The sequence below is a fragment of the Ischnura elegans genome, chromosome 8 (assembly GCF_921293095.1).
Source record: "Ischnura elegans chromosome 8, ioIscEleg1.1, whole genome shotgun sequence".
Lineage (NCBI taxonomy): Eukaryota > Metazoa > Arthropoda > Insecta > Odonata > Coenagrionidae > Ischnura > Ischnura elegans.
In genome coordinates, this window is record NC_060253.1 from 107082750 (window position 1) to 107109931 (window position 27182).

The 27182-nt window shown below is 37.8% G+C and overlaps 1 protein-coding gene across 4 annotated transcripts; it reads left to right on the plus strand.

The window, feature by feature from the left end:
• Positions 1-1307: 1307 nt before the first annotated feature.
• Positions 1308-25396, plus strand: LOC124164318. Of its 4 annotated transcripts, XM_046541578.1 has the most exons (6): positions 13354-14567; positions 15654-15806; positions 18572-18775; positions 21681-21881; positions 24469-24580; positions 24805-25396. In XM_046541578.1, the coding sequence occupies exons 3-6, from the start codon at positions 18710-18712 to the stop codon at positions 24903-24905; spliced, it is 480 nt and encodes a 159-aa protein (XP_046397534.1). In that variant the 5' UTR covers positions 13354-14567; positions 15654-15806; positions 18572-18709; the 3' UTR covers positions 24906-25396. The 4 variants fall into 4 exon arrangements, with proteins under 4 accessions (XP_046397536.1, XP_046397537.1, XP_046397534.1 ...); XM_046541580.1 differs by lacking the exons at positions 13354-14567; positions 15654-15806 and adding an exon at positions 1308-1568; XM_046541579.1 differs by lacking the exon at positions 15654-15806.
• Positions 25397-27182: the final 1786 nt, after the last annotated feature.

Below are 27182 nucleotides of genomic sequence, written 5' to 3' on the forward strand. Positions count from 1 at the left end.
TGGCCCTCACGCTTTTAATAACTATGACTAAGATACACAAAGGCCTTCTTCATGATTTACCGTGAATACTCGTAGGCCACGAAAAACTATTGAGGACGCTGCCACCGATGAATACAGACTGCCAGCGCACAATTTTAGATGCTTCTGAGAGGGGAAAACGGAGAATGAACGTGCAAATATGTAGATTACAAATATGATCATAAACAACAGGCGTAGAAAATAAGGATTGAGGATTCATTTTCACTATCCCATGATTGGATACCCTGAATACCACGTGCGGTTTACATGAATTAAATTCAATATTGTCCTCATTGGCTCCATATTTCTGTAAATATTGAGTTTCACCACGGTTATGCTTGCACGTTCTATATACTGCGGTGTTAAAAGACAGTCCTTTTCCCTTTTTTAAGATTTCGCACCAATGGGCAATGATGGCACTAATATTCTAAATGGATTTGTTATCAGACTATTTTGACATCTCCTCCGAGAGTCTCCGAACACGGTGAATAGCTGGCAAGAACCTTTATCTTACTGTTCTCTGTATGAGGCAGCTATCACAGACAGAAACCCCGCTCACATCCCTTGGGGAATACTCAAATATATAAGCAGGAACATTTTGCGGCCAATCACCTCCTTGTTTAACGTTCTTGTGCAATTGGTGTATGCATCTCTACGGAAGTGAGGCATGGACAATGACAGCCGAGGAGTGATAACGGATAGAGGCCTTGGAAATGTGGTGCTGTGGAAGAATAATGAGATCAAATGGATAGTCCGAATAATAAGGGAGTACCACGAAGAGAAGGAGAGAAGTGAAGCCTCTTGATAACTTCGACAAGAAGAAGGAACCTTTAGGCCATACCTTGAGACATAATAGTTTAATGAAGACCATTCTAGGAACAAGTAGATGGCAGGAACAGAACAGGAAGACCTCTAATGAAATATATGAAACAGGTAACGAGGGAAGTGAAAGAGAAGATATTAGTGGGTGTGGAAAGATTAGTTGATAGGAGAGCATTTTCTTTCATGTGTAAACGGCTGGTGTTCTAACACCCCCTGCCGCACGCCTTTTTAGGCGGCTTGCTGGGTAGTATGTAGGTTCAAACTAAAGGGCAGTGAGTGCAACGAGGTCCGGTGCTAAGATTGGCTACATTCAGTTCGTGTTCCGCTCCCGTTGGGCATGGATGTGTTCTCACTCCGTGTGGTTGACTCAACGCTAAGCATCGCCGGTTGCGAGCCATTAAGTTTCCGGCTAAATGTGTGAAAATAGTTGCCTTCATTCTTCATTGGAAGACTTATTTGTGTAAAGAAAAGGGTGCTAAATCGAGCTTACAGGAGTTATATCCGCCAGGCCTACAACATCTTTCTGGCATTAGTTCGTGTGCAAAGTGCAACACATCTTCACGGAATACAACTTCCATCAATAGCGATACCTGCCGTAAAACCTTCCATGGATTTTTTCTACCGAAGTCGCTGACATCGAAGGGATTGAATCAAGAGGACAATCGTGGAAATGTTGGACTGCCAAAATGTTCGAAAGACATCCCGGATGGACAGAAGTAAATCGGAAGGTAAATCCCTTCAAGAAATATTTTATTTGTTCGTTGAGGATATAAAATAACTAAAGAATACGGATCAAAAAAACTAGGGAACACTATTCATAAGCCACGCGAAAAATTGGAAGGCATGTTAAAGGTAATTGAATCGCGAGTAAATATTAGAGGAATTTTTAGATCAAATATCCAAATTGAAGAGTGAAATTGTGGTGCTTAATAAGCAACTTTTTGACGCACTAAACCGTTCTGATGGCATTGAGAAACGCATGTTAGGTATTAACAAGAAAATTCATGGCATCCCCAGCCAATGTCATGGAAACATGGAAGTAGTAGTAAGTAAAGTTTGTGCTGCATTAGATTAAGAAATAAATAATAGCCAAATTGTCTACTACTACCCGTTTAGACGAAATCTAGTTGGGAAACGGGAGGAATTCAACTCGGACATCTGAATCAGCACGTAAATGGTAACCTGTTAGCTAAGTGCCAGGTGAAAATATTTTTTTTCTATTCGACTCTAGACCATGCAATCCGTACATCCTAGTGATGTACAATCGTTTTCAATGATATTTAGACATCCACGTGTCCCATTTTAGAGAGTTAAAATAATTTCCATACCCAAGGGCTATAAAATGATTTCAACTACGAATGTATCTGGTTAGTTATTGAGTATTGTCGATACTATAAGTTAGGATTTTACTCAACGGATATTTAACAGTAATCGGCCGCAAGGAAATTAAGATACAACCACTGCCACTTCCCCTACTTATTTCAACTCAGTGATTTTATCTGTTTAGAAAGAAATGTGTTAAGGTAGATAGAGCCGTTATTTATATAAATGAAGTATTGACTTTTGTATACCCAATTATTTTATAAAATGAAAAAGAGAATAATTAATTCGAATTAAAAACCTCCCACATACCACCGCAACAACCGCACATGTTATGAACCTACTAAGCTATGGAGGCACAACTTCGTAAGTCAGAAACGGTGAGTCCCGTATAAATATGAAAAGAGGATATACCATGCCGCAAAGTCAAGCTATTTCCGGAGAGATATCGCGGAACAAAATATCGAATTTTTGCAAAAATATCGTACTGCCAACTAATTTCATTCCACTCCTCACAGCACGTGTTTCGATTCCTATACAGTAATAATCTGGAACAAACAAATGACTATTTCGGACAGAAATATATATCTTTAAAAGTAGCAGTGGCGAATACATATGGCCTCACCCCCTTGCGGGACCGCCCGCATCACCAAATATTTCAGAACCTAAATTTTAACTTTTTTATATCATAAAATAGCATTGCCTTGTACATGCGTATAATCATTTTGAATAAAACTATCTTAAACTTTGCATGTGACTTCATTATTCTTCATTACGATTAAAGTATAGGTAGCTCAAAATATCTTTTGCGCTCCACCTTGAGTTTTTTCTATATCCGTTACTGAAAATTAGTGAGGGGGAAGGATCAGAAGGAAGCAGGGGGAGGGGTTGTAATAGGAGGCACAGACAGTAAGTCGAGAAGAGTTCATCATGCAGACAACCTAAATTCCGGACTTGCTTCATGTCACGAGGTAAAAAAGGTTTTTGGAAGAAAGTGGGGTTAAGTAGCAGTCAGGGGAGTACATACAAGATGGGGGTGTGACTAAAAAACCTCATTTCCGTTCAGTTAGTCAAATTCATTCCTTTTCTCTTTCACTATTTCCCACTTCTCGGCCGCATCTAAAATAATCCCTTTTTCTTGGAACCGAATAATTTTAATATCGAAATTTTGATGTTTGTTTTTGTGCCATTGGGCGCTTTGAAAAGTTGGGTCACGGTTCTCCAAGCTCCTTATTCGTTCGACATAAGAGTAAAGAAGTTCCTCCAAGTGTGGCCGATATACACCCCTCAAGTGAGTCACATCATAGTTTGTACTTGCCGCTGAGCCTGTAAGAAAAGACTACGACATCCAACGTGTGCGTGAGTTTCCTCAGTGCATTGCAACCGCTAGGGTTTTACCCCCGGGAGTTAGACTCCCATTTCGCTAGCCAGGCTGTCCGCGTCCGACCTCGTCGGCGACGTAAAGGCAAAGGAAGCAGATTGCATTGAGTGCCAACCCTGTAAGTGGTCACCGAAATGGCCCCATAAATAAAATGGGACTGGCGGGTGTCTGCATATTATTGAAAACGATAATACTTGTTTACATTAATGAGACCCTTATGTGCTGGTAGAAAGGTGGGGTGGCGCAGAATGATAAGCACTGTAAGTATCTTTGGATTCGTGGAGGTATAATTTATTTGAGAAAAGAAGAAAAGGAGCCAGCAATTGTAGTTAGCATCATGGATGATGTAAAACATCTTTCATCATTGCTTTTGTGATTCATACTTCAATTGTATAGAAGGTATACCTAGACTATAAGCCAATTTTATGGATATAAATATAATTGTAAATGACTTTAATGGAATGAATTCCCTATTGATCGTATATCAAAATATCCGAAGTTCCAGACATAATTTTAATTTACTACTTTCGCATTTCAATAGCCTTTCACATTCACCCGATATTATAGCTTTGAGTGAAATATAAATACAATCTGATTAAATTAATGTATATACAGTGAGTGGTTAGGTACTATTGTTATGGAAATTGTAATACTTCTGAAAGAGCAAGAGGTGTGTTAGAGTTTATAAGACATGACATGACAACCGTACTGAGGCCTTGTCATATAAGCCTTACTGATTGCTTGTTGTTCAATGTTTCATGCAAGTTTTGAATATTTGATCTCTTGTCTTCTACAGGGACAAAAAATTTCTATTGATCAATTTGTTTTAGATTTTGAACCCTAATGAAGGGGCATATCTCAAAAATTAGTAATGGTGGGTGATATGAATGTTCAGTTACTAATGCCCAGCTGCGATTCCAAGCAGTTTACTAATCTAATGAGTTCATGTGGCTTGACTAACTTAATCAATGAAGCAACCAGAATTACTAGACAATGAGCTACATGTTCAGATCATGTAATCACTCGGTTCTTCAACACATTTAAAGTAGACCTCCAAGCCAAGATTAGGTAAACGCATCACTCTCCAGTCCAACCCAATCTCCAATCTTTCTGCTCGCGAAGAAAAACGAAAATACACCATCTAATGTCACTTTGCTCTAGTATTGCTGCCGTAACTCGTTAAATGAAAATGTTCGACTGTATTCATGGGAAGTATTGTAAGAAGAACATGAAATTTCCTAAACTTTTACTACATTTTCAAACATACTGTTAACATGTGTAAATGAATCTTAAATATGGTCAGGAATGAACGTACCGTAAAACTAAAGGCCTGGATCACTGACTCCTCGATGAGCAAAGTTGCGCTTTAAAAACTCTTTTTCAAAAAGTACGTCATCACCCGCACAATAACGGCTTGAGAAAAGAGTACGTAAAGATAAGAAATAACCTGTGTGTATGTGCCCGTAATGCGGCTAACTCCTGTTATATGGAACAATTGGTCAAAGTAAATCGAAATAGAAAGAAACAATCGAGTATCTTCAAGGAATTAACGGGGGCGAAACAAACTTCGGATGCATGAACTAATACAAGGAAATCGGACCTTAAATGACCCAGTTATTATTGTAATTGACTTCAAGAAGGAGTTCATAAGCATATTTGAGTCTCCTAAGTTGTATCCATTTGTAAAAAATAATTCAATGATTGATAATTCTTCAAATAGTAAAAATCATCTAAGCCTAACCTTCTTTTTTGAACCAGTCACCACGCCTGATGTATTAAAAATTGCATATAGCCAATTTTTAAAAAAGCTGCCCGTCCAGATCAACTAAATGCTGGCATGATAAAATTATCATATAAGACATTGCAGATGTACTCTGCCATTTCTTCAATAAAAGCTAGCCAAATGTAAGGTTACCTGCATCCTTAAAACAAGTAATTATTGTTTCCGTTCACAAAAAAATCGATTCACGTGATATTCACAATTACCGTCCGATTTCTTTGCTCTAAATTTATTCTGACGTACTTGAAAAACTTGTAAAAAGAATACTGGTAAATTTTTCGGAAAAGGAAGTAGTTCTGTCACAGTCAATATAGTACGAGGGTCGTTCAATAAGTCTTTAGAAAAAGGTATAAAAACAAATTGTATTGGACCAATTAATTATTATATATGTTTGATTTTAGTCTCTTTTCAGCTCTATAATTTTTTGTAAGCAAAAGTTGTTCTCTACAATCGGTAGCAACAAAGAAACTATGGGATGGAAACAGCTCAAACTTCAACTGCTGACGAGTCACAAGTGCACAATTTCTGACTAGCATTAATTTTGGAAACTTAGAGATCAATTTTTCTGAAATTCTAAGGACTTATAGATCGAACCTCGTATTAGGATAGGTAAAATACACAAGACGCTTGAAAAACGCCCCGATTTTCCAGTCCATTAAATGTATTAAATAAACCGCTTCTATATGCATAGTTATAAAAAAGCCTTTGATACAATTAAATACAAGATGTTTCTGAATAAACCACATCTGGCAGAAATTCGTAGCATTTCTATCAAGTCATTTCGAAAGTTTCCTGACTGCGCGCTTAAAGTTTTTAAGGTACTACAATAGCCATAGAAGTTCCGAAAATATTTGTTCTGGAGTGGTTCAAGGGTCAGCGTTAGGTCCAATATGATTTTTTATTATAAGTCAATGATCTTTGTCAGCTAAATTTCAGTGGTAAACTAACGGCCGTTGCGGATAACCTAGTCCTGTCTTACAAAATTGTGAACTGGATTGATGTACAGCAATACATAAAATGTGATATAAACGATATCAACCAATGGTTTGCATCGAATAAACTTAAATTAAGCGAGAAAACAAAATTATGTTTAAATTAATACAACAGCTGCCCCATTGACTGATGTTGTGTACCGTTCTTCCAAGCGTACTAAAATGACATGCTGACAGTTTCACACTGGTTCGACTTGAGGAATACAAACACCATGGTTTAGCAATTGATGAGCATCTAAAATGAAAGCATTATACAAATAATATTACAAATAGTTTTAAAAATTGTAGAATGAAACACTACTCGATTCGTAATAAGTGTTCTTTATCTGTAATTTACAATATTTATTATGCTTTCGTATATTCTAGGGTAAATTATGGTATGTTGAGCTGGGCTAGTGCATTTAAAAATTTGCTCAAACGTACGGATACAGCATTAAGAGCAATCACACTTGCTTCTGCAGCCGGAGCAGATGGCCTTTCACTCTCTTTTCCTATAATGGTTAAACTGCAGGTTCCTACTACCCCTAAGACACTGATAAATCTATGAAGTGCTAAGGTCATCTACCTTCGTGGTGGTAGAGGTATTCCAAAAGTCGTGGATAAGCCCCAATTATTATATCTGTGAACAAATACTTCACATATATTGCCCTAACCAAATGTTTTTTTAAGGCATCTTTCTTTTCTTGGGACCAAAAATTTGCATTAATTTGCGAAAAAACAATCAAAGAGAGTAACAACATGTATACGACTACGAGAGTAACAACACATATACCATCCTTAAGCAAGTGAACCTGGCTGTATACTAAAAAAATATTATAGGGGATATCTAATAGAAGTATTTTCAAACCATGTTCCTTTTTAATCGTTAATTCCATTTTTTTAGTTTATATTTATTGTTTGTTTATAATGAATCAAAAGTTCATCAGGAAGGCATTTCTTGTTTCGCAGCAATATGCACACAATTACGATTGTATTTCTGAAGGTGATCCCTCCAACATACAGTAGATTCCGAGGTCAACAATAGCTCCAAAATTATTTATGTATGTATGATATTTAACTTTTTAATTGTTTAAGGAGAACTACATGTAACTATTATGGAGGAATGATGATAAAAATAAAAGGTAGGCATTTCACCATTGCAAGTCAAAGTCAATGGTTAAAATCAACGGAAAACTTAAAACGATAAACACGTTTTATTAAATTCCGGTTTTATACGCTTGGATTAATATGGCGACAGGTATGAATAAAACCGTAGGAGAAAAAGATGATTGAATAATCGACTCACTATTGTACAATGGGCTTCAAAAGTAAATGTCTAGTTGCGACAGGCCACAGATAGTAGTCATAATTCGTTTGACATTTTTCCGCTTTGGAAAACAGGTACGACAAGAAGAGGAAGACTCGGAGAAAATCATATTAGAACAACACTATATTTCCAGGTCCCTCAGAAACGATAATAAGAGATAATTTTTCGAATGGATGAATACTTGAATTTGTTTTCCTCCCGCACGAGAAAAGAATTTAATAAATTCTGGGTAGAACTTCTTTACAGCCTTTCCTTCTTACTCGTTAACGGCTGGTGTCCTAACTCCACCTTCCACACGCCCTTTGACGCAGCTTGCTGCGTATTATACGGATGTAGAAGAGTAGGTACTGAGAAGAAGTAAAAAGGGGAAGCTGCGCCTAATATATTGTGCATAAAATTCTGCTCGTGGTCTAGACCCTATGTGGGAGGTCAATGGAAAAAATTCGCAAAGTAACCGATCTACCACCACAAATGTTTTCACAGGAAAATTCCTAATTGGTTTCACAGGATCAAATCCAGACCTCTAAGATCTCCCCTGTCATCACACCACCACCCCTCAGCTCACATTCCATGTAACATCCCTTATGTTATGGAACTTCCCCTTCCAGATTTTAAAACGACATTCATTTTATATGTCTTTCAAAACTAAAGTTATGCTAGAATTTATTGAAAGAACAAAATTTGAGTTGCGATTGGTTCGGCATAGCTATAATTTCAGACATTCGAGAGAAAAGAAATCAAAAATTAAACAAATTCATATTTTGTAACAAATGAAAATGACGAGTCATTATCATTGGCCAATGTTAACTTGTAATTGATGGAAACATGCTAATAATGAGTGGAAACTATTGTGCATCCTTGCATGAATGTGAAGGAAGTGTACTTGGTATTTTGTGACGTGTCCTAGATCAATGAATTTATGTCACTGTCAAGAATTTCTCTTTCTTACAGATATACTTATAGATTGCCTTTTATTCCCTTAGGCAGCATAGATAAGAGGTCTTAAGCAATTACATGCCATTACATCTCTGATAAATCAGAACCGATCAGAGAGGGAAAGAATTTTTAACTAGAGAGAATCGTCTAGTTGCTCTCTTGTAATAATAGCGTAACCTTCCTAGACTAATAATTGTTGTATTTATTTTATCAGCAGTTATTTTTTAATTGTGCGCACAGTGGCGAATCTCTGAGTGGGCTAAGGGGACTATAGCCCCCCCCCCCCTTTGGTGTCCAATTCACACTACATAGAATAGTAATTTTTTCGGACCCCCACTACTGCTGGTCGGCTAACCCCCACTTAGCCTCCCTCCTTTTCCCTATTCTGGATCCGCATCTTACTATATATCTACTGTTTTCATTCTAGCAATAAAAGTTTTATCGTCGGAACAAATGAATAAAATAAGCGGCAATGAACTTCGCTTGTTATGCGAGAGATGCTTGGAAGTATCTAGGGGCGGTGACTCGCTTCGCATAAATTGTGACGGTATCAAATTTTCTGCCAAAGTCTCGACACCTTCGATTTTTCACTTAGAATTGCTCGATAAGTGGACGATGGGTTGTAAACGGAAAATGTGGCAGTGCGATTATCAAAATCGATGATAAAATAAAGTTCTGAGCTAGTCTATTGTGTCAAAAACAAGTATGAGCTAGCTCGACATACAACTCAAGCTGAGAAATAGAACGAAGTAAGAATGGTGCATAGTAGGTAAAAGGAACAAGTAAGCTGGGTAAATCGCAGTACGCAAGTCATTAAAATTCAGCTATAATGATGATTATTCATGGTTATAGGTAAACCTATTTATCTGAATGAAGCTGAACAAAACTATAAATCCTCGCTATCTATTGACATGACGACTATTAACTTATCACTGCGAAGGTGAAACATGCGTTGATGATTGCAACATACTTCTAAAAAGGTTTCTTGAATGTTCTCATGATACATGACCCTACCTAATGCCACCTCATTGCATAGAATTTTTTAGTATATTTTGTATATTTTTTCCGAGGAATCTCACTCACGGAGGAACAAAGCAGACAGAACTCTGCGTCGTACAAAAGTTAACAATGCCCGTGAATCATCAAATTAATGGTCACTACGTCATTAAATTGTTCTACTTTGCGAGTGCATTGAGACAATGTGAAGTAAAATCAAAATACAAATGAAGCAAAGGCTAAAGGAAGCGAATGAACCACCAAGGATATATAAAATTAAAATGAACGAAAATTTGACTGACTTACCATAACTTAATCAGCACACCTCTCCCATGTGACCTTGTAAGGTTTTCCCGCAAAATCTGATTTCACTTCACGCAATCGACAGCGACAACGGATTTGCATTGCTGTAAAGAAAGAAAAATAGCAAATTAAATTTCGCCTCGACTTACTGCTTGATTAAAACGATTACTACCCTTTGTAAACCTCTGATCACACTATAAATATTATCATTAGAAACAGGATTAAAATATGCGAGAATATCTGAGGGAGGAATATTTATAAATTTATCAAATTAAAATAAACGGAATTAAAGGAAGTTATTGGAATTCGATCCCTACCGACTGAGAATTTTTAAAAATTTCGTTCCTAATAGTGAACCAAGCGCTACTAGTAGTCGCCAGTAGTCAACCACGCTACCATGTATTTCGATGCAGTTTTTAGGAGGCAAAATGACGCAGTTAGGTAAATTTTTCAGACCCGAAACCGGATTTCATTATACGTATTCGGTAGATGGAAGTGGGGACATTGTATTAGTTACGTGGAAAGTCCGACGATTATTAAGTTACGACGAAAAATAATCTTCATAACTCAGCCATTCTAAGTTTAAATTGAAGAACACGTGAATGTATAACGCCCATATTTCACGAGTTGATGACGTCATTACAGCTCCGGTAATTTAACCGTTCAGGTGTAGGCATTCATACAGGGAAAGAATTTCTAAATTCTTTTTTTCTAATTTCTAATTCTAATTTCCAACTCACTCAGAATGATGGCCCAACCTTAGTTTCAAAGAAGCGTTTCATATTATGTATCAATGTACTCATTTCCTAGACCAATCCGTGGAATAGGTGGCTGCAATGTGGAATATACCAATGATGATTGACAAAAGATATGATGCTACATATTCTGATTTATATCACTATTTAGTTATGGAATATACGAATAATTGGATTGACAATTTTTGACGCAAACAATATAACACACCGGTGAAAACTTGAAAAGACAACGTCGGTACCATGTGATTATGACGGTATAGAGCAATGTATTCCCGAGAATTGCCGATTCAAAAGCCTACATTGAAACCCCGGTAAAATATTTCTGGAGCACGTCTTACGACCTTGGTTCACGCTTGCCGAGAAATAGTGAATTTAAAATTTGAGAGGCGAGAGAAATTCGCCACACACAAAAATGCATATTTCATACAAGTACTTTGCAAGTCCCAAAACTTGTCCAAAAGAGAACGGTACATGTAGTTTAACGATGGAAACTTCCCTCCGAAAATTATATTCACGATCATCACATCGATAACGATTACATTACGTAGCCTCAAACATCGAATAAGATATGAGAATTACTTGATAAGCTTGAAGACTACACGGGGTCACTGGTTCTCAGCACTTCGTTGAACACGATTTTCCGCAAAAGTTAATTTCCTTTACTGGTTCCATAGTCACTCGCTACAACAATTATTTTCACTTGCCTGAAGTCGAAATCACACTCTATCAACACCGGAGAGGAATGTAGAATATGCAAGCTGTTAACTTTTTGGTAACACTCCCGTACTCACCTCTTAACTCCATGCAAGTTGCCGCCAGACTGACGAAAGATTTCGGGAGACGAATTCTAGGCCTCCTCGAGTGTCACGTGACTACCGGCCGCCACAATAAATAGCTCCAATATGTTTTGAAAAAAAAGCACCAAGGATTCAACATCATTGAACTAATAATTAATAAAATATTAAAACCTTTATTTTGCTTATTAATTTCATTTTAAGAATAGGTGTTCAAAATATTTGATTTATTTCGCGCGATAACATATTTAAATTTTAAGGGTGGACAGAGTACCTTTAACGTAAAACTGTATCCTTACGCGGGGGTCACGAGGGGGTTTCGTGCCTTCCGGAAAAATCATCTCATTGTGGGAGGGGTAAAACGGCTTCAAAGGTCACTGAAAACCTCAACCGTATGTTTATCAGAGTTTCACAAGACTATTGCATTATTCCATTGCCTCAAATAGCAATCTGAGTCTCGTCGTTGAATTGGGCAGTACTATCCTTAGCTATTTGATGTCACGCCTGCCTCAATTCAACGGTCGAAATCACTCCCCCACCCCACCCCCTCCCTACTCCAACCGTCACGAGCCTTGGAGTCATTTCGAACAAATTATTTCTTAACATTACACAGCTTAGACAACAAACGAACCGCCCTCGACAGCATTACGTTTTATCTCAGCGGTTACTAAGTTCGTGTAAGAAGACTGCCCATGATGGCGGGGAGGCAACGAAGGAGTTATAATACCTCTTAGGATGGCCGTTTACGTGAGTACGAATATGTAATACAATTGAATAACAATTGATAATTTTAACTTAATACGAAAAAGGCATGCGGGCTATTTTCTCGTAATGTTCATGATATACATGGGTTCTATCAGTGGATCAAGTGAATGATACATGTAAAATCTCGGTATCCAATAGGTCATATTTTCAGTAAATCATCAGTGGAATGAATGTACGCAAAAGTCACATGACAGTTGCTCTCCTTGGCTCGATGAAAATCATCTCAATTATTCTTATAGAAATGAGTTTATTTGCTGCACCATTAATAGGGTGGTTGCGTTGTACGATCAGATTCAATTGCATTGCTGTTTTTGTGTTGTTAATTGCTTTCCATCCATTCGAGGTTAACTTGATCAGTTTTACTGCATCGTGCATTAAGTACTTTAGGGTAAAGCTTACACCATATTAATTTACGAGCGTGTGTTTTCGTAATGGTTTTCCAGTGTAGTTTTAGGTCGTAGTCGTATTAGCCAGGGGACTCAACCGAAATGCTGTAGAGAATGGTCGCATGCGAAATCCCTCCTAATGAACCCATCCTCCTTCTCCCCACGAAAGGACTGGCAGGGACTGTTTAAGATCGTTGTTTTAGAAGGTTCATTAATATGCGTGGTGCTTTTTTGGTGTGCAAAACCTCTCAGCGATACAACGCCTGAGGCTTGATATGCGTAGACGAGTGGCTTTGTGGCATTCTTCAATAATTTTTAACACCTGTTATTTGGCTGGTTAAACGGAAGGGATGAAAAAATCCTTTAATTGATAAGCCACATGAAAGATTTCAATGCTTCCAATTTTTCTGTTAATTGGGCAATTGGTACCTATCTTAATCTACCACTGGATTACGGTCCTAATTTTAATGACGATAAAGGTAATAAATTAACTCTCTCAAACGCTGCCAAACGCCCGTGCGATGCCTCTTACTTGTTCATTCAGTCGTCGTATCATTCTGATTTCCGTGCCAGTTCTAAGGATTCCTTCCGGGTAGGACACTGCATTTCTGTCGATGACGTTTCGATGGACCCATTAAGAAGTCCGAGAAAATTCCATTGCATATTTATTGCCATTTCCGTAAATATTAAGGAGGAAAAACTTTACTCATGGGCAAGATTTAACTGCGAGCATTGATGAGGCCGATTTACCTGACGAACACTAATATAACAAATTCACATAAATGTAACTCATTTCCCCTTTACTTTCAACTATTGAGTCGTTAGACCAATTTACCAATCATTGACAGCTACGGCCCTTCCATCGATATAACCGGCAAAGCCCCATTTTTTTTATGCGATTCATCGCAGTCTCTTCTTCCTATCCCAGTTCAAGGACAAATTCCTCCCTATTCGGCACAACTGACGTGAGTGAAAGCAGAGGATAGAGCCACCTGATCCTTGAGTTTTCAATTATGAAATATTGTATGTTTTTTATCCAAAACATTGAGAAAATCATTGAGTGAGGGCTTTCGCGTAAATGTTCTGACATTTCACGTAAATGTCGTTGTAAATTTTCTCCAATCATTGATAAAGTAACTTTATTATGAAGTCTGATAAATACGTGCCCTTTGGAGGTTTCTGTCGTGTATTTAGTTCCTACATTTGGATTGAAAATATTTGTATCAATCGACTTATTGATGCGTGGGAATTTTCGCGTCAAAAACACGGTCATAACGAAATTATTGTAATTTGAATGTCAATTTTACATATGTTGTATTCTGATATAGCTTTGCGTGCTTCGGAGAATGTGAGGAAGATTTCGTAGCGGGGTTTTTTACGTGTAGTCATACTGCGACGCATGTGGTTGAATTTGTCTGGTCCAAGGCGAATATATAGTTTAAACATTACCGGTTGTCTTCTTATCTGGCAGCAGTTAGACGCCAAAGAGCTTTGCGTTACATTTTTCCCACACTTTACTCCCTTGAGATTGCAAGGCAACTTCTTATCGTAACCATACGGTAATACTAGGCGTTAACGTGTTAAGGTAATCGCCAAAAATAATAAATTGGGAAAATGCATCATTCCACTTTTATTTGGGGAGGAATTGAAAATCAAAGTTAGAAAAAAAATACAGCCGTGGAAAACTGAATAAGGGAAATTTACGTCTGATAAGGATGAAAAGTAATGATTTTTAGCATATAGAATGAGTGATTTCTCGAGCGCAGTATGATACATTTTTAATAATACGTTTGTGGCATCGGAAAGAGCATTTAAATATGGAGTTAATAGTTCTCGACGTCTCCACTACCATGATTGGCACTGATGTGAACAAGGTAGCAGCGATAAGTGCTGGTGTTCGTGGTGTTTGCCGGGAAACTTGAGTGAAATGAGACAGGCTTGCATTGTGTGGACTGTTCTAGATTTTCAAGACCCTGCATACAGCCTGTATGTGTACCAGCACGACTGCAATAAGTAAGTTTACCTACTTTTGTCATTTTTTGTTGGAGTTGAATGTTTATAGCATCATAAGCTTGGACTTTTCCCTTAATTTTTGCGCAAATCTATGCCTTCAATCCTTATACATTTTCATGGTAACCTTAACTGATTTCGATTCAACGTGACTATTATATTCTTACCAAAGATTAATCAATCAGAATTTGTGTTGAAATGTACTTCCTTGTGCTATTTTCTTGTGCAATATGTTCACTGGTACTGAAATGTTCTCCTAATTGTGTTTATACCGATTTGAGATTTGTTCTTGACTTACTTGATGTCGGATGGGTAACTTTTACGTTGCTTCAGCCATCATAGACGAGATAAGGGATCAAAAACAATGCCAGATCTTGACAAGGTATATTGGGTTTGAGTTGAGATGGGTTATAATGTTCGTTTCATACAATGCCGGATGCACCCTGTTAATCAAAAGTACAGTTTTATATCATGTGAATGCTTAGAAGGACGTGGTCTTCGGGTTGCAGCCCCCGAAAATTATGATCCTTTTGAGTACGGTACTCAGGGGGTCAAACCCCCCGAAATGATTGGGAATACTGATCTTAACCGTTTCAAGATGGGGCCACTGGAAAATGCTAATTCCCTCACGAATGCCAAGACATATTTTTTGCATTGCTAGTACGGAGCTTTCACTATCCAAGGATTTTCTCAGTGACCTGTTTCAGTTGCTAACGATGGGGGCCCAGGGAGGTGTCGAACCTTTTACAGGCACCAGCCTGAGATAATATTCTACTTTTCCTGTTTTGGCACCCATTAACAGCATGCCATTGTGGTCAACTATTTGTGTTTACTATGGTTTTGCTAAAAATATGTTACTGAAACTACGATTTCAGTTTTATTGGAAACAAATTAAGTCAGTCTTTGCAATGTCTTTACATGCTATGATTTTAAATGAAATTTGACCAATGATGTTAAGTTCTCTATAACTATTTGTTTGGAGATTCCTTTCCAAGTGAACTGCATTGAAAATAATGATAGACCTTTTAAAATTTGTCGTTGTGGAATGCTGATTACACTATAAGTTTGTTATTCCACTGCTCCAACCAGCAACTGACTGCGGACCCCTGATGTGAATGGGGCACACACTGTAAAGAAGGGTCATGATAATCCTCTCCTGCTGACTGAGAAAGGGTATCTAAGGCATCCCGAAACAAAGGCCTTTATAATGCATACCTTATAGGTCTGCTTGGAGCTAGCTAGGTAACACTGCTTTTCTAACACATCATTCATTTGTTTTAACAGAAAAATTGATGCCATTTTAAAACGTATTTATTCTCTTGTATCAGAAAATGTAGGCCTTGTTTAAACTTAATTTTTAGTGCAAGGGTTAAGTGTACCGCATTCAAATTAACCACCCAAAAATGTACCCCCCCCCCCTCCTATACTATTTCTTGGCTATGGTCTTGCTTGCTAACCTAGATATTGCAGGTTCAAACTCCCCATCAAAAAGAAAAAGCTTAAGTTTTTTCTGGCTCTAGCTTTTTTGTTTAGTGCAGGACACTAAAAATCTGGAAATGTCATTCTTCATTAAGAATGGAATGCTTGATGTGGAATCCTTGATGATTCCAAAGATCCCATTCTCATATGGCATTCCATGAATGCATTCCATTCCTCTGCGGAGCATCCCATATCCAAATAACTGCTAGCCAATTATTTTGAAGGGGGAGGGAATATAATACCAGAGTAGTAGATAATATGAGTTGTGCACAAGGAAGGGATGACCCTTCCTTGTGCACTACTCATCATCCTCCCACAGTTAATGTAATGCTTCATTTGAGTCTTTCTTTATCATAAAAATCAACTTAGGTTTTGGCCCTTGAAGTCCTTTTTCAATGCAATTTTCATGTTGTCAAATCACGTTGATACTTCATTTTTTAAATTTTCTTAGCCATTTTAAAATATATTGTACAAGTAATATGTCATTGTAAAATCATAATAAGTCATCGATTCAAAAATTGGTAAAATCCAGCCAGTTGATATTTTTGATTGACGTCATTCCTTCCTCGACCTTTGAGAGATAATCCAGATCCTCTGGAGACAGCCGTCAGTGCGTGAGGTTCCTCTGGAAGATTTCTCCAATCGTGGTATATGTTTTGCTTTGCTAATTCAGAAACTTAGAGATTAATAAATTCGGTAACCATCCTCCTAACAATGGAGCTATTAATAATCCCATTTGATCAGGGTTCTACAATGATCAATAGTGATTTTACGAAAAGTGATCAGATTTTAGCCAAATGCATCTGAAATATTGGCAATGCCAAAGCTGTGCGTGGGGAGGTGGGGATATCAAGAGGTGCCTTTTTCTCCCCCACTCCACTTTTAAGCTTGTCCAGTTGGATGCAGATTCTGATGGCGTTTGTCACGTTGCCATTTTTCACTAACTCACATTATTTCATCTATTCCTCTACTTGCGGAGGGATGGGTAAGTGGATAAAATAGGATGGATAAGATAAAGTAATGAAGGAAATTGTAGATAAATCGTATGCAGTGAGGCACTCTGCAAGTTACACGAATAAAATTAATTTTTCGATGTTATTTACAGTTTAAATATTGTACTTAGATTGGCACCTGTTTTTTGAATTTTTAAAGTTAATAATGCCCTCCTAGTTTTAAAGTGTTGAATGATGTTTGGAAGGAATTTTAAGTCGGAATAAGCTTAAATTAAGCTACAGTCGAACCCTTTCCCTTCCAAAACATAAAATAGAATTTTAATTCTTTAAGCGTCGCATCCCAAGTAATACTTAAGGGCTTTTTGATTCTGATTTCCATGGAAAACTATATTATCAGCAAATGGGAAGCAGAGTCAACCGTTCGTAAATATTTAAAAATCATGATGACGACTTACAAAAAATATTGGGGAGGCCCAAATCAGGGATCTTGCTCCAGGAAATTTTATTAGTAGTGACTTTTAAGTTTTTTAAGCATTTTAGAAGAGTCATATGATCAGCAATAGAACCCCGATAACTCGAATCTCAATATCTGGACACTCCGGGGAAAATTGAAAAGCCTGACACATTTTTTCCTCGCACCCATAACAAATTTTTGAGGGGGGTCGGGCCCCCTCAGGTCCCATGGAGTTGGCGCCACTGCTCTCGCAGCATCATGTGTATTCTACTGGGCCACTGCAACTGCTGACATTGGCAGCCTTATAATACCTATAATACCAACCAACATTGAAAACTGGGGCAAGTACGCAGAAAATGCACGTGACATAATCATTAAATCCAGCATGAATTGAAACAAGGATAAATTATGCGATTTATTTCTCCCTTTGAGCGCATACATCTTCATGCCCAAACGAAATATTTAAGATTCATAGCCAATGACAAAAAAAGTAGTAAGGGAACCTAAATTTTCTCTGGGAGCAGAAGTGGTGCCACAAACTGTCCTAAATCTTTTGATGGGGACTGTAACTCATTCAAGACCATCCTTGGCCCTTCTTCCCTTCCACCTGTCATACACTTGTTTTCATTGGACCATCGTGACTCGAACATAATGTGGCCAACTAAGTTGTCCCCTCTTCTCCTTAAGGTTTCTAGAAGACTCCTCCTGTCCCCCACTCCTCTCAGTCTTTCGTCATTGCTTACTCGGTCGGCCTGTTTCATCTTCATTACTCTTCGGCACCACGGGTGAAATGCTTCAACTCTTGAGTTCTCTTCACCTGCCAACATCCAAGTCTCGCCTCCATTGAGAAACATGCTCCATATGTGGCTTACGATGAATTGTTTCCTTACTTCTATTCTTGTACTCTTAACTGTAAGTAGATTCTTCTCTTTGTAGAAAACCCTCTTTGCTTGCGATATTGTAATGACTATTTCTATTATGCTTTTTCCATCATTGGTAATTTCATTTCCCAGGTAAGAAAACTCTACCATCTCTTATTCCTTGTGCTTTCTATGTTAATGTTCATCCTAACCTCCTCTCTTTCTTGCATACTAATACATATCTTACTCTTCGTTTTGCAGATTTTCAGCTGATATCTGGCCATGAGGTGGCATTCTCACATAAACGCCACAGCGAGGTGTTGGAGGAGATAGCTGTGGATATGGCTGCAGTGAATAGTGCCCATAAGGCCACTGATAAAGATAATTGGCCCTTAGCACATGTGCCTTGACAAAAGGGCAAGGAAAGTCTGCTTGTCATGGAGCTTGCCGTTGGCCTTTTTTTATGTAAGTTCATTTACAGTGATAGTAAGTGATTGTCCTTTCCATGTTTTTCACAGTCTTCTTCAAATCATTCTCATTGTCACAACCATGACTGCTATGTTTTCAGTAAATTTAAATGTACTAATTTTCACTCCTCGGGCATTGTCACCCCAAGCCTTCTCCTTGATTTCATTGATGGTGCATTACCATCATTATTACAACACTCAAATTTCAGGCATTAAATTTAGTCTTAATGCAAGCCTATGGAAGTCCATTGTCATATTTCATGACAACCTAATTCCACATAAGCTGCAATGCATAGCATCCTTAGGCCCCATGAGCATACATGTACAAGAGTGTAATTTCATGCTTTTACCCTCAGGTTTCAAGGCGGAAAAATACTCATCGTGACACGTATATAATATTGTGGAGATGGCTAAGCCTGAATTAAGTTCCATTTCAGAACTATTTCATTGACCATTAGTTCAGGATACCTAGGGCCCTCCCCTCAAACCTTATTACTAATGATGTTAAATAAAAAATCAAAATCACAGTCATAAAACAAATATGTCCAGAGAGAACAATTGCTGTAATTCATCTGTAATACAGTCGTGATATAAGGGTTTTTCAAACTGGAGTATGTTGTATCACAATCATATTACAGTATTATTACAGTGTCAAATATCCTCTTAAAAAATGCATTATCATTGTAATACAAAGCTGAATCATGAATGTATTACAAATTGTATTTCTGTCGCAATACAACTGTATAACAGTTACAAATGCAAGACTCATCATGTGTTACGTCTATACCCACAGTTTTGTCACCAAATAATAAGCAACTGTCAACTATGGACTTCATTTGCTATTAATTTTTTCATTGGGTCTCGTAAGTCAAATCGCAGAGAAGTTACTTTGATTATTATTTTGGGTTGGTGTAAAACAAATGCACAAATAGGTTTCAATGAAATTTCCGTGCGATTACACTTCCTGACTTCCTTTTGATGGAGAGAGACTGGAGAGTGGGCAATTGCACTTTCTATTTGTTTCGAGTCAGGTCTGAAAAGAACTAATTAAATCTTTAAACTGAAGTAGGCACGCACAAGAACTTTCATGAATACCTAGTTTACACCAGCAGTGCCGCATTCCTTCATAAAAAAAGTATTGCTCTTGTTTAACTAACGAAATGTAATGGTTTTAATAATTAATATATTTTGCTCATATTTTTCTCAGTACTACAATGGTAACTTAATTGATTTGTTCGCAAGGTTTTGGAATACAGTGGTAATATCATGGTTTTACAAATATTACTACAATTTGTGAATGTACAAGAGATATAAAATTTGTGTAGAAGCGATTGTGCTGTCTGGCCTGTGACCCTCTGCTGTAGAATAACAAGCTGTTTCTCATACAAAATTAAGGAATAGTCTAAGTTTCAATGAAAAATGTGGAATATTACACTTACCTATTTTTACTGTCCATCCCACAATTTATCCAGCCCAGTAATCCAAGAATTTGACCTTGAAACAATAACATTTTGCTGAAAAATTGCACAGTGCATCATATCAGTCCCAGACAGTCTCTATCAGCCTATAATCCTGACAGGCAGTGAGCTTTTACCTAGTCATGAGTAAATCATTAAAAAAATAGCATGATACCAATGAATATTTAGATGTATCTCTATTTTATTCAATTTAAAATTTAACATTTTTCGTCATAAAGAAGATGCATAATTTTGTCAAAACACTGATTCTTCTCAATGCACTGAATAACTCAGCTCTCCAGCAATGCAACATTTCACTAAAACAAGGGCACTTCCTTCCAACCTTTCTTCACTTTCTCTTTCCTTGTTTCTTGCCTCAGGTGGTCACAAAATTGAGTTTATATAATTATCATCCTGCATGATGAAATTGAGATTCACTGCTAGAAATTCTACCTCAACTTGTGGCAAAGGTAAGGTAGATGAGAGAGTGTAGAGAGTTAAGCTAAGTCCACTAAGTATCATAGGCATAATTTGCTTACGTCAGTTTTGGGTATTGACTGAATTTGGATCATTGTTCACCAAGTCAAACATGATTTGACCCTTGACCTCTAGGATTTAAACGATAATGGTAATAAATGTTTGCCTCCTCAATTAAAAGAGATGATTTGCAGCATTTTGCAAAAATAGGGAATAGATTGTTAAATGGGTATTTTTGAAGTAACAATTTTTTTGCGAATATGTATGTATGAAATTTTGGATGGCACATGTGTAATTTGGTTAAGCCTAACTTTGTGGCAATATGTAACATCCATAATTAAAATACATATTTTGATTTCAGTAGAAAATAATTTTATCCAATCACCAACCTGGGCTTCAAGGGCTAGTGGCATCTAGGTGACAATGTCTGAAGTTGCTGAAATTTATACTGTTGAAGATTGGAATGGTGAAAATGATGAAGGTGCATTTGGGTGGGAAATATGTAGCATCAATTGAAGGTGTGTGGGGTTGTCAACCTTTCCTTTTGCCATTTAATAATGGCAAGCGAATCCATGTCAGTGAAGTGTTAAATATAAAAAGGGCTTCTAATTTAAGGTTCAAGAATTTGTCATTCCTAGATCGGAGACCACTCCAGCTAATTTTTATTGTGAATGTTATTACTGCCATCAATGAATATCCAGCTATTATGTTTTGATATTAATTTAGCATTAAAGATGATACACTGAATATCCTATCTTGTAGTTTTTATTAATACTTGACGATTCTTTCTTTAGATAGCCACTTCCTGGTCAACAGGAAGGAGATGATATGAAAAGTAAGAAGTTCACAGTAGCTTATCTTTAATGTGGAATAAGTCTCTTCCTTCGAATGTGTTAAGTTTAAGCAATCGCAACATTTTATTTTCTGTGATACAAGTGATTTTGGATGCCATTTCTCCATTATTTACAGGAAACATGGGACTCATCTGGAGGCACCCTCCTTCTCCTGAAGCCATACGGAGAGAGAAAGGGGACCTTCCCACATAAACCCCACAGTAAGGTGTTTGAGGAGATTGCTGTGGCTATGACTGCAGTGAATAGTGCGTCTGGCACTGGTTGTCAGTGCCAGACGAAGATCAGTAGCCTCAAGGGTACAAACCATGAAACAAGGGTAAAGAAAGCCAAGCCTGCTTACCATGGAGCTTGCCATTGGCCTGTTTTTGATATTCATTGGCAGTGATAGCAGTGGCGGCTGGTGGGAATTTATCTAGGGTGTGCATTAGAGCAGATATAGGATGATTTAATAATATTATGTTAATACTAGAGATGTGCGAATAGTATCCGCGAATACTCGAATACCTCGAATATTAGAAAGTATTCGATATTCGAGGTTTCGAATAGTTATGCCGAAAGTACCGCCTCGAATACCTCGAATACTTTGAATTTCGCGTCATACATTGTCGCACGCACGTCGTTGGTAGTTGACTCGGAAAAATGAAGAGAACTCTAGTCGTTTAGTGCTCGCTGCGCCGTTTTACGCAAGTTGACGAATTACATCAAATTCGTGGATTTTAGCGGAGAAAAGAGTTCGACAAGGGGAACCGAAATGGTCGGGTGAAAAAATCCGAAAATCCCCGATTCCCCCCACCAGGAGAACTTCAGTGCCGTGGGATAGCAACGTAAGGGCATTTCCCACGTACCGCTATCCCCCTCCATTCAGCACTTGCCTCACCCACTCTGACGCTTTCCTCTTCTCCGAAATCAAACAAAAGGCCCCAGATCGCGCAGGGATCGCATTACGAAGACCCCTGCTTCGAAAAAAATATCAAGTTACGAGAACAATAAAAACGTGTTTCACGCCCTCCCCCCTTTTCTCACCCACTGACCTTTTTCTGGCTACCTGCTTCGAAGTTCCCCGTTTCTGGAGGTCAACAGCTGTGTGAGTAACGTGGGATACTTACATTAGCGCATTTCCCAAGATCCGGTATCCCTCTCCATTCAGCACTAGCCCCCCCTCTGAGGCTTTCCTCTTCTTCGAAATAAAAAAAGGTCACAGCTCGCGCAGGGATCATATTACGAAGACCTTAGCTTCGAAAAAATACCAAGTTACACGAGAACAATAGAAACGTCTTTCGGGCCCTCCCTTTTCTCCCCCACTGACCTTTTTTCCTACCAGCTTGGAAGTTCCCCATTTCTGTGGAGGTCAACCGCTGCATGAGTCATCTATTAGCACAAAAGGTGTCTAAGAATGACTTTCGTCAATTGATGTTACACCTTTATTGAATTGAAACATTAGTAATGTGCGCGTAATTTCAAAAAGAATAAGACCAAACACGAAGTATTTCTGAGTTTATTTAAGCATTTTACGCAAAGAAATAAATGTCAAAATACGACAGAGACTTAGCATTCTGGCGAAACTCGATATGAGCAGCAGAGCTTCTCGGGAGTTGATGCCGTATTTTTTTCCGAAAACATATATCAAGTTACAATTTATGAGTGGTGCTATAAATCTTTATTGTTACAGTCCCAGACAAAGGGATATTTTCTCAGAATATTTGGTTTCTCCCTGATAGCAATTCCAATTCATCTTCTTATCTCGTGAGAACTCCCAAAGATGGACTAATAATAATAACTAACAAAAAAAACTAACAAAATAATTGAAGAAAATCCGGTGGAAAAGAGCTTGTATTTTGCAAAATGCCTCAGATTGTCAGCTAGCACTTGGCAGCAGGAGTGAGGGTAAAGCGATGTTAGTTGAATTAATTATATGCCCAATTGTTTCCATAAAATTAAAATATTCATTAATAAGCTAAATTCCTGTTCGAATCATTTAAAGGAAATCAAAATTACTCCCCAAAATCTTGTTTCCTGCTTCATAGGCAACCGAGTCAAACATACCAGCATTCATCATTTAGTATTCGAGGTATTCGAAATTCGAGGTATTCGAATATTCGAGCAATGATTTAATATTCGAATTCGATATTCGAATTCGAGAAATCTGCTATTCGACCCATCTCTAGTTAATACTAATCCATAAGCGTCATATTTCGTCATAATAGCATACATAGCAAGCAAAACATATCACTGGTATATTCTACCCTTAAAATTGCATGAACAGAAATAATATTAGTATGCATGTAAATAATTATTCTAAACACACCTTTAGAAGTGACGGTAGGTGAAATTCATTCTCCTTTCCTTACACCCTATTAGGGTTTTCTACACTACTTCCTACTCAGGAAGTAGTGTAGAAAATGGCCATACAGATGACTCTGTAGACAGACTAGGATCCTGGGCGCAGGTAGTCAAGGTGGCGGCTACACCACTACACTACCTGAGAGTCACTCACCAAAAATATGCGCGTGCGCACTCGCATCGTTTTGATTCTGCTCCCATCACCCATTTGAACTGTACATACCCCCCCGCTTACTTCGTCCCACCAGAGCACCCTCAAGCGATCGCACAGACCGAAAATGCGCCCGGCATGATGCCACGGGATCGCACACTTGTAGAGCGGTGAATTCGAAAAGGAGATAGCTGTAGCGTTCGGAGCTTCATGTTTTTTGCCTATGCAGACAGGATTTTTATCCTTCTCGTTGCAAAGGAATAGTTTTCTTTTATAATTCATTCATCTTTGGGTGTGCACTTGCTAACATGCGTATACGCACGCGCCGCCACTGAGTGATAATAAGTGACATTGTATCACACGTAACGTGAGTGATAGGCTTTCTAATTCTTAAGTTCTTTTTCCCTTCCAGAAAATGGGAAGCATCTTTGGAGGGAAGGCATGGTTGGAGGTTCCTGCCAAACCCACCAGTGATAAATCAGTGCCTCCAACCTCTGTCTCACATACTGTATCCTCTAGTCGTGGTAATAATATTATTTCACTTGATTTGAAATTTATTCCGCTTTGCAATTATTGCGGCATTGCTGAGGGTGGGGGTGTGGGCATGCGGGCATGAATCTTGTCCATGCATCATTCAATCAATGACACTTCCCTGTTTTTGTATGAAAATAGTGATTCTGAAGGGGAATTCTTTATTCCGATTCTGAATGTCACCTTCTAGAAGTATAAAATGTATAAAATGTTCCAGGTGCCAGTTTTGCAGCAGCCAAAGCATGCTCACTGTATACCTACGGAATGGTAATTACCCATACTTCCCTCAAAACAAACAAACTCTGGAATTTATCATAATTTATTATGATGTATGACATGATTTGTTAGCTATATGGAGGTTTTGGCACTTCAAAGCGTTCATGTATTTTGGAACGATAGCTTCAAGGCCATGAACTGGGTCGCATGATTCAGAACGCAGCCCAGTGCGGTCAAGACAAATGTTCTGTTTAGGTATTCTACTTTATTTCTATAATGTATTATTTGTAAAATGCATACATGCTCATAAATACTTTTGCAACACTAATAAAATATTGTACTCTGCTAGTGCAAGATAATCAACATTTGATATAATGCACTTGTCATACAGAAATAATAATATCTGTTATCATAAATAATATATTCTTATGTCTACGATCAAGTTTTCGTGTCCTTGATGATCAGTGAACAAATTGAAACAAATGACTTTCGTACTGCATAATTACTCCTTAACAAATGGCGACAGCCAGCTGTCCTGAGATTTAAGGTTAACCCCTCAACGCCGTCATGCGTACCCAGTACGCGCCCTTTAAATTTCGTATGCCGCCGTCATGTGTACCCAGTACGCTTCCTGACCTACTGTATATAATATTTTTTCTCCGCCAGATATTGCATGTTAAATTAAAACTAAGTACTCTATCATTTGAAGAATGTTTTTCCTCTCCAATAAAATATTACTGTGGTGGAATGCTGTGTGGTGTTCTTTCTGGCAATATGTTGAAATTCTCATCGGGTGTACTTCCTGTGAGTGGTATTTTTTTATAATTGGAGATCCTACGAAATGGGAATAGTATTGAAAGGCAAAATAGAGACTCGGAAGTCTGTTTGTGTGTTAGGTTATAGTAAATTCATTGCTGGGGTGAATTTCAAGGACCTGTTATTGCATTCATAACTAATGGAAAGAAAACGCCATTACAAGTGGTGTATGAAGTTATTTAGGAGACTATTGAATGCGGCAGTCCTAAATTCATATGTTGATCATAGGAAAAACACGTATAAAAATTTGACTTATCATTTCGCGTGCCATTGGTCGAGGTAATGTTTTTGAAATATCCAACGTCATACGAACTGTTTGGACATGGCCGTCACTCATTACACAATTTAGTACAAAGACTCACAGAAATACATTTCCTCAAGACAATTCCTGCAGCTGGGAAGAAATCAAAGTCTCAAAGGAGGTGTGCAGTCTGTGCCTAATATGGGAAATGAAGAGATTGCGTGTACTGGTGTGAAAAATGTGCATTGGGATGATGTTTGGATTGCTTCAAATCATGTCACACAAAGCAGATTTTCTAAGGTAAATCATTTGATTATTCACTTATTGACGTTTGAAACATCAGCACGTGATTACCTAAATGAAATGATACGGTAATAATGGAAATAAGTCAGAGAAGTGGGCGGAGTAGTAAATTTTCAAGTAGGTGAAACGGGTGATCCTATCGAAAATATCCAATCTGTTATGACCTTTTCAACCCCAAATGACTAAATTACATAATGAAATTGCATTTTTTTAATGCATGGAATGTTAGAGATCTCGTAGCTTATTCGAAACCAAATTAAAATCTTTCGAAATTGAAAATTTATTCATTAGTTCATAAAAGGAGATACATAAAACAATAAATGTTTTTTCAAATCGCCCGAAAAATTATTATATAGTAGCGCATTATATTACGCAAGTTCACTAAAATTTTCAATGTTACTGATCGTATATTATGAAAGATATAGATACTATGCCAAAAAGGCAAAGTCATTTAAATCTCATCCGGCCGCTGAGATGGGATTTAATTAAATGCCTGCTGTGCTTGAGGGGTTAAGTAACAGGGAATGCTCATATGTCATGAATACATTAGGTTAAAATATGCCATTCAGTTAGTTGTTCTAGACAAGGCTTATGTCCATTATCAGGGAAAATTTTCAAAACATGATGTTCCCATTTGTATAAGATGAATATCAGTGGCGTAACTATGTGGGGGATGAGGGGATAGATCCCCCCAAAGCCTCAAAGAAATAAAAAAAATATTATAAACTATTGACTGGTTTTGATATACAATGACTCCATATGCTCAATATTAAATATTATTTGCCAAAATGATGGAAAATGTATTTCTAGGCATGTATTTTTTCAAAAACTTTCCCGGACTGGTGGGGGTAAAGGGGTGACTCCCCCCCCTGTTGCCTGGGGGGGAGTCACCCCTCTGTCCCCAACATCCCCCCTTGCCCCGAAGCTTATTCCTAGTTACACCACTGGTGAATATCATTTCTACTCTAGGTGGTTCTATTTATCCTGAGTTGTGGGTTCTTGGAGTTACTTCCAATTAG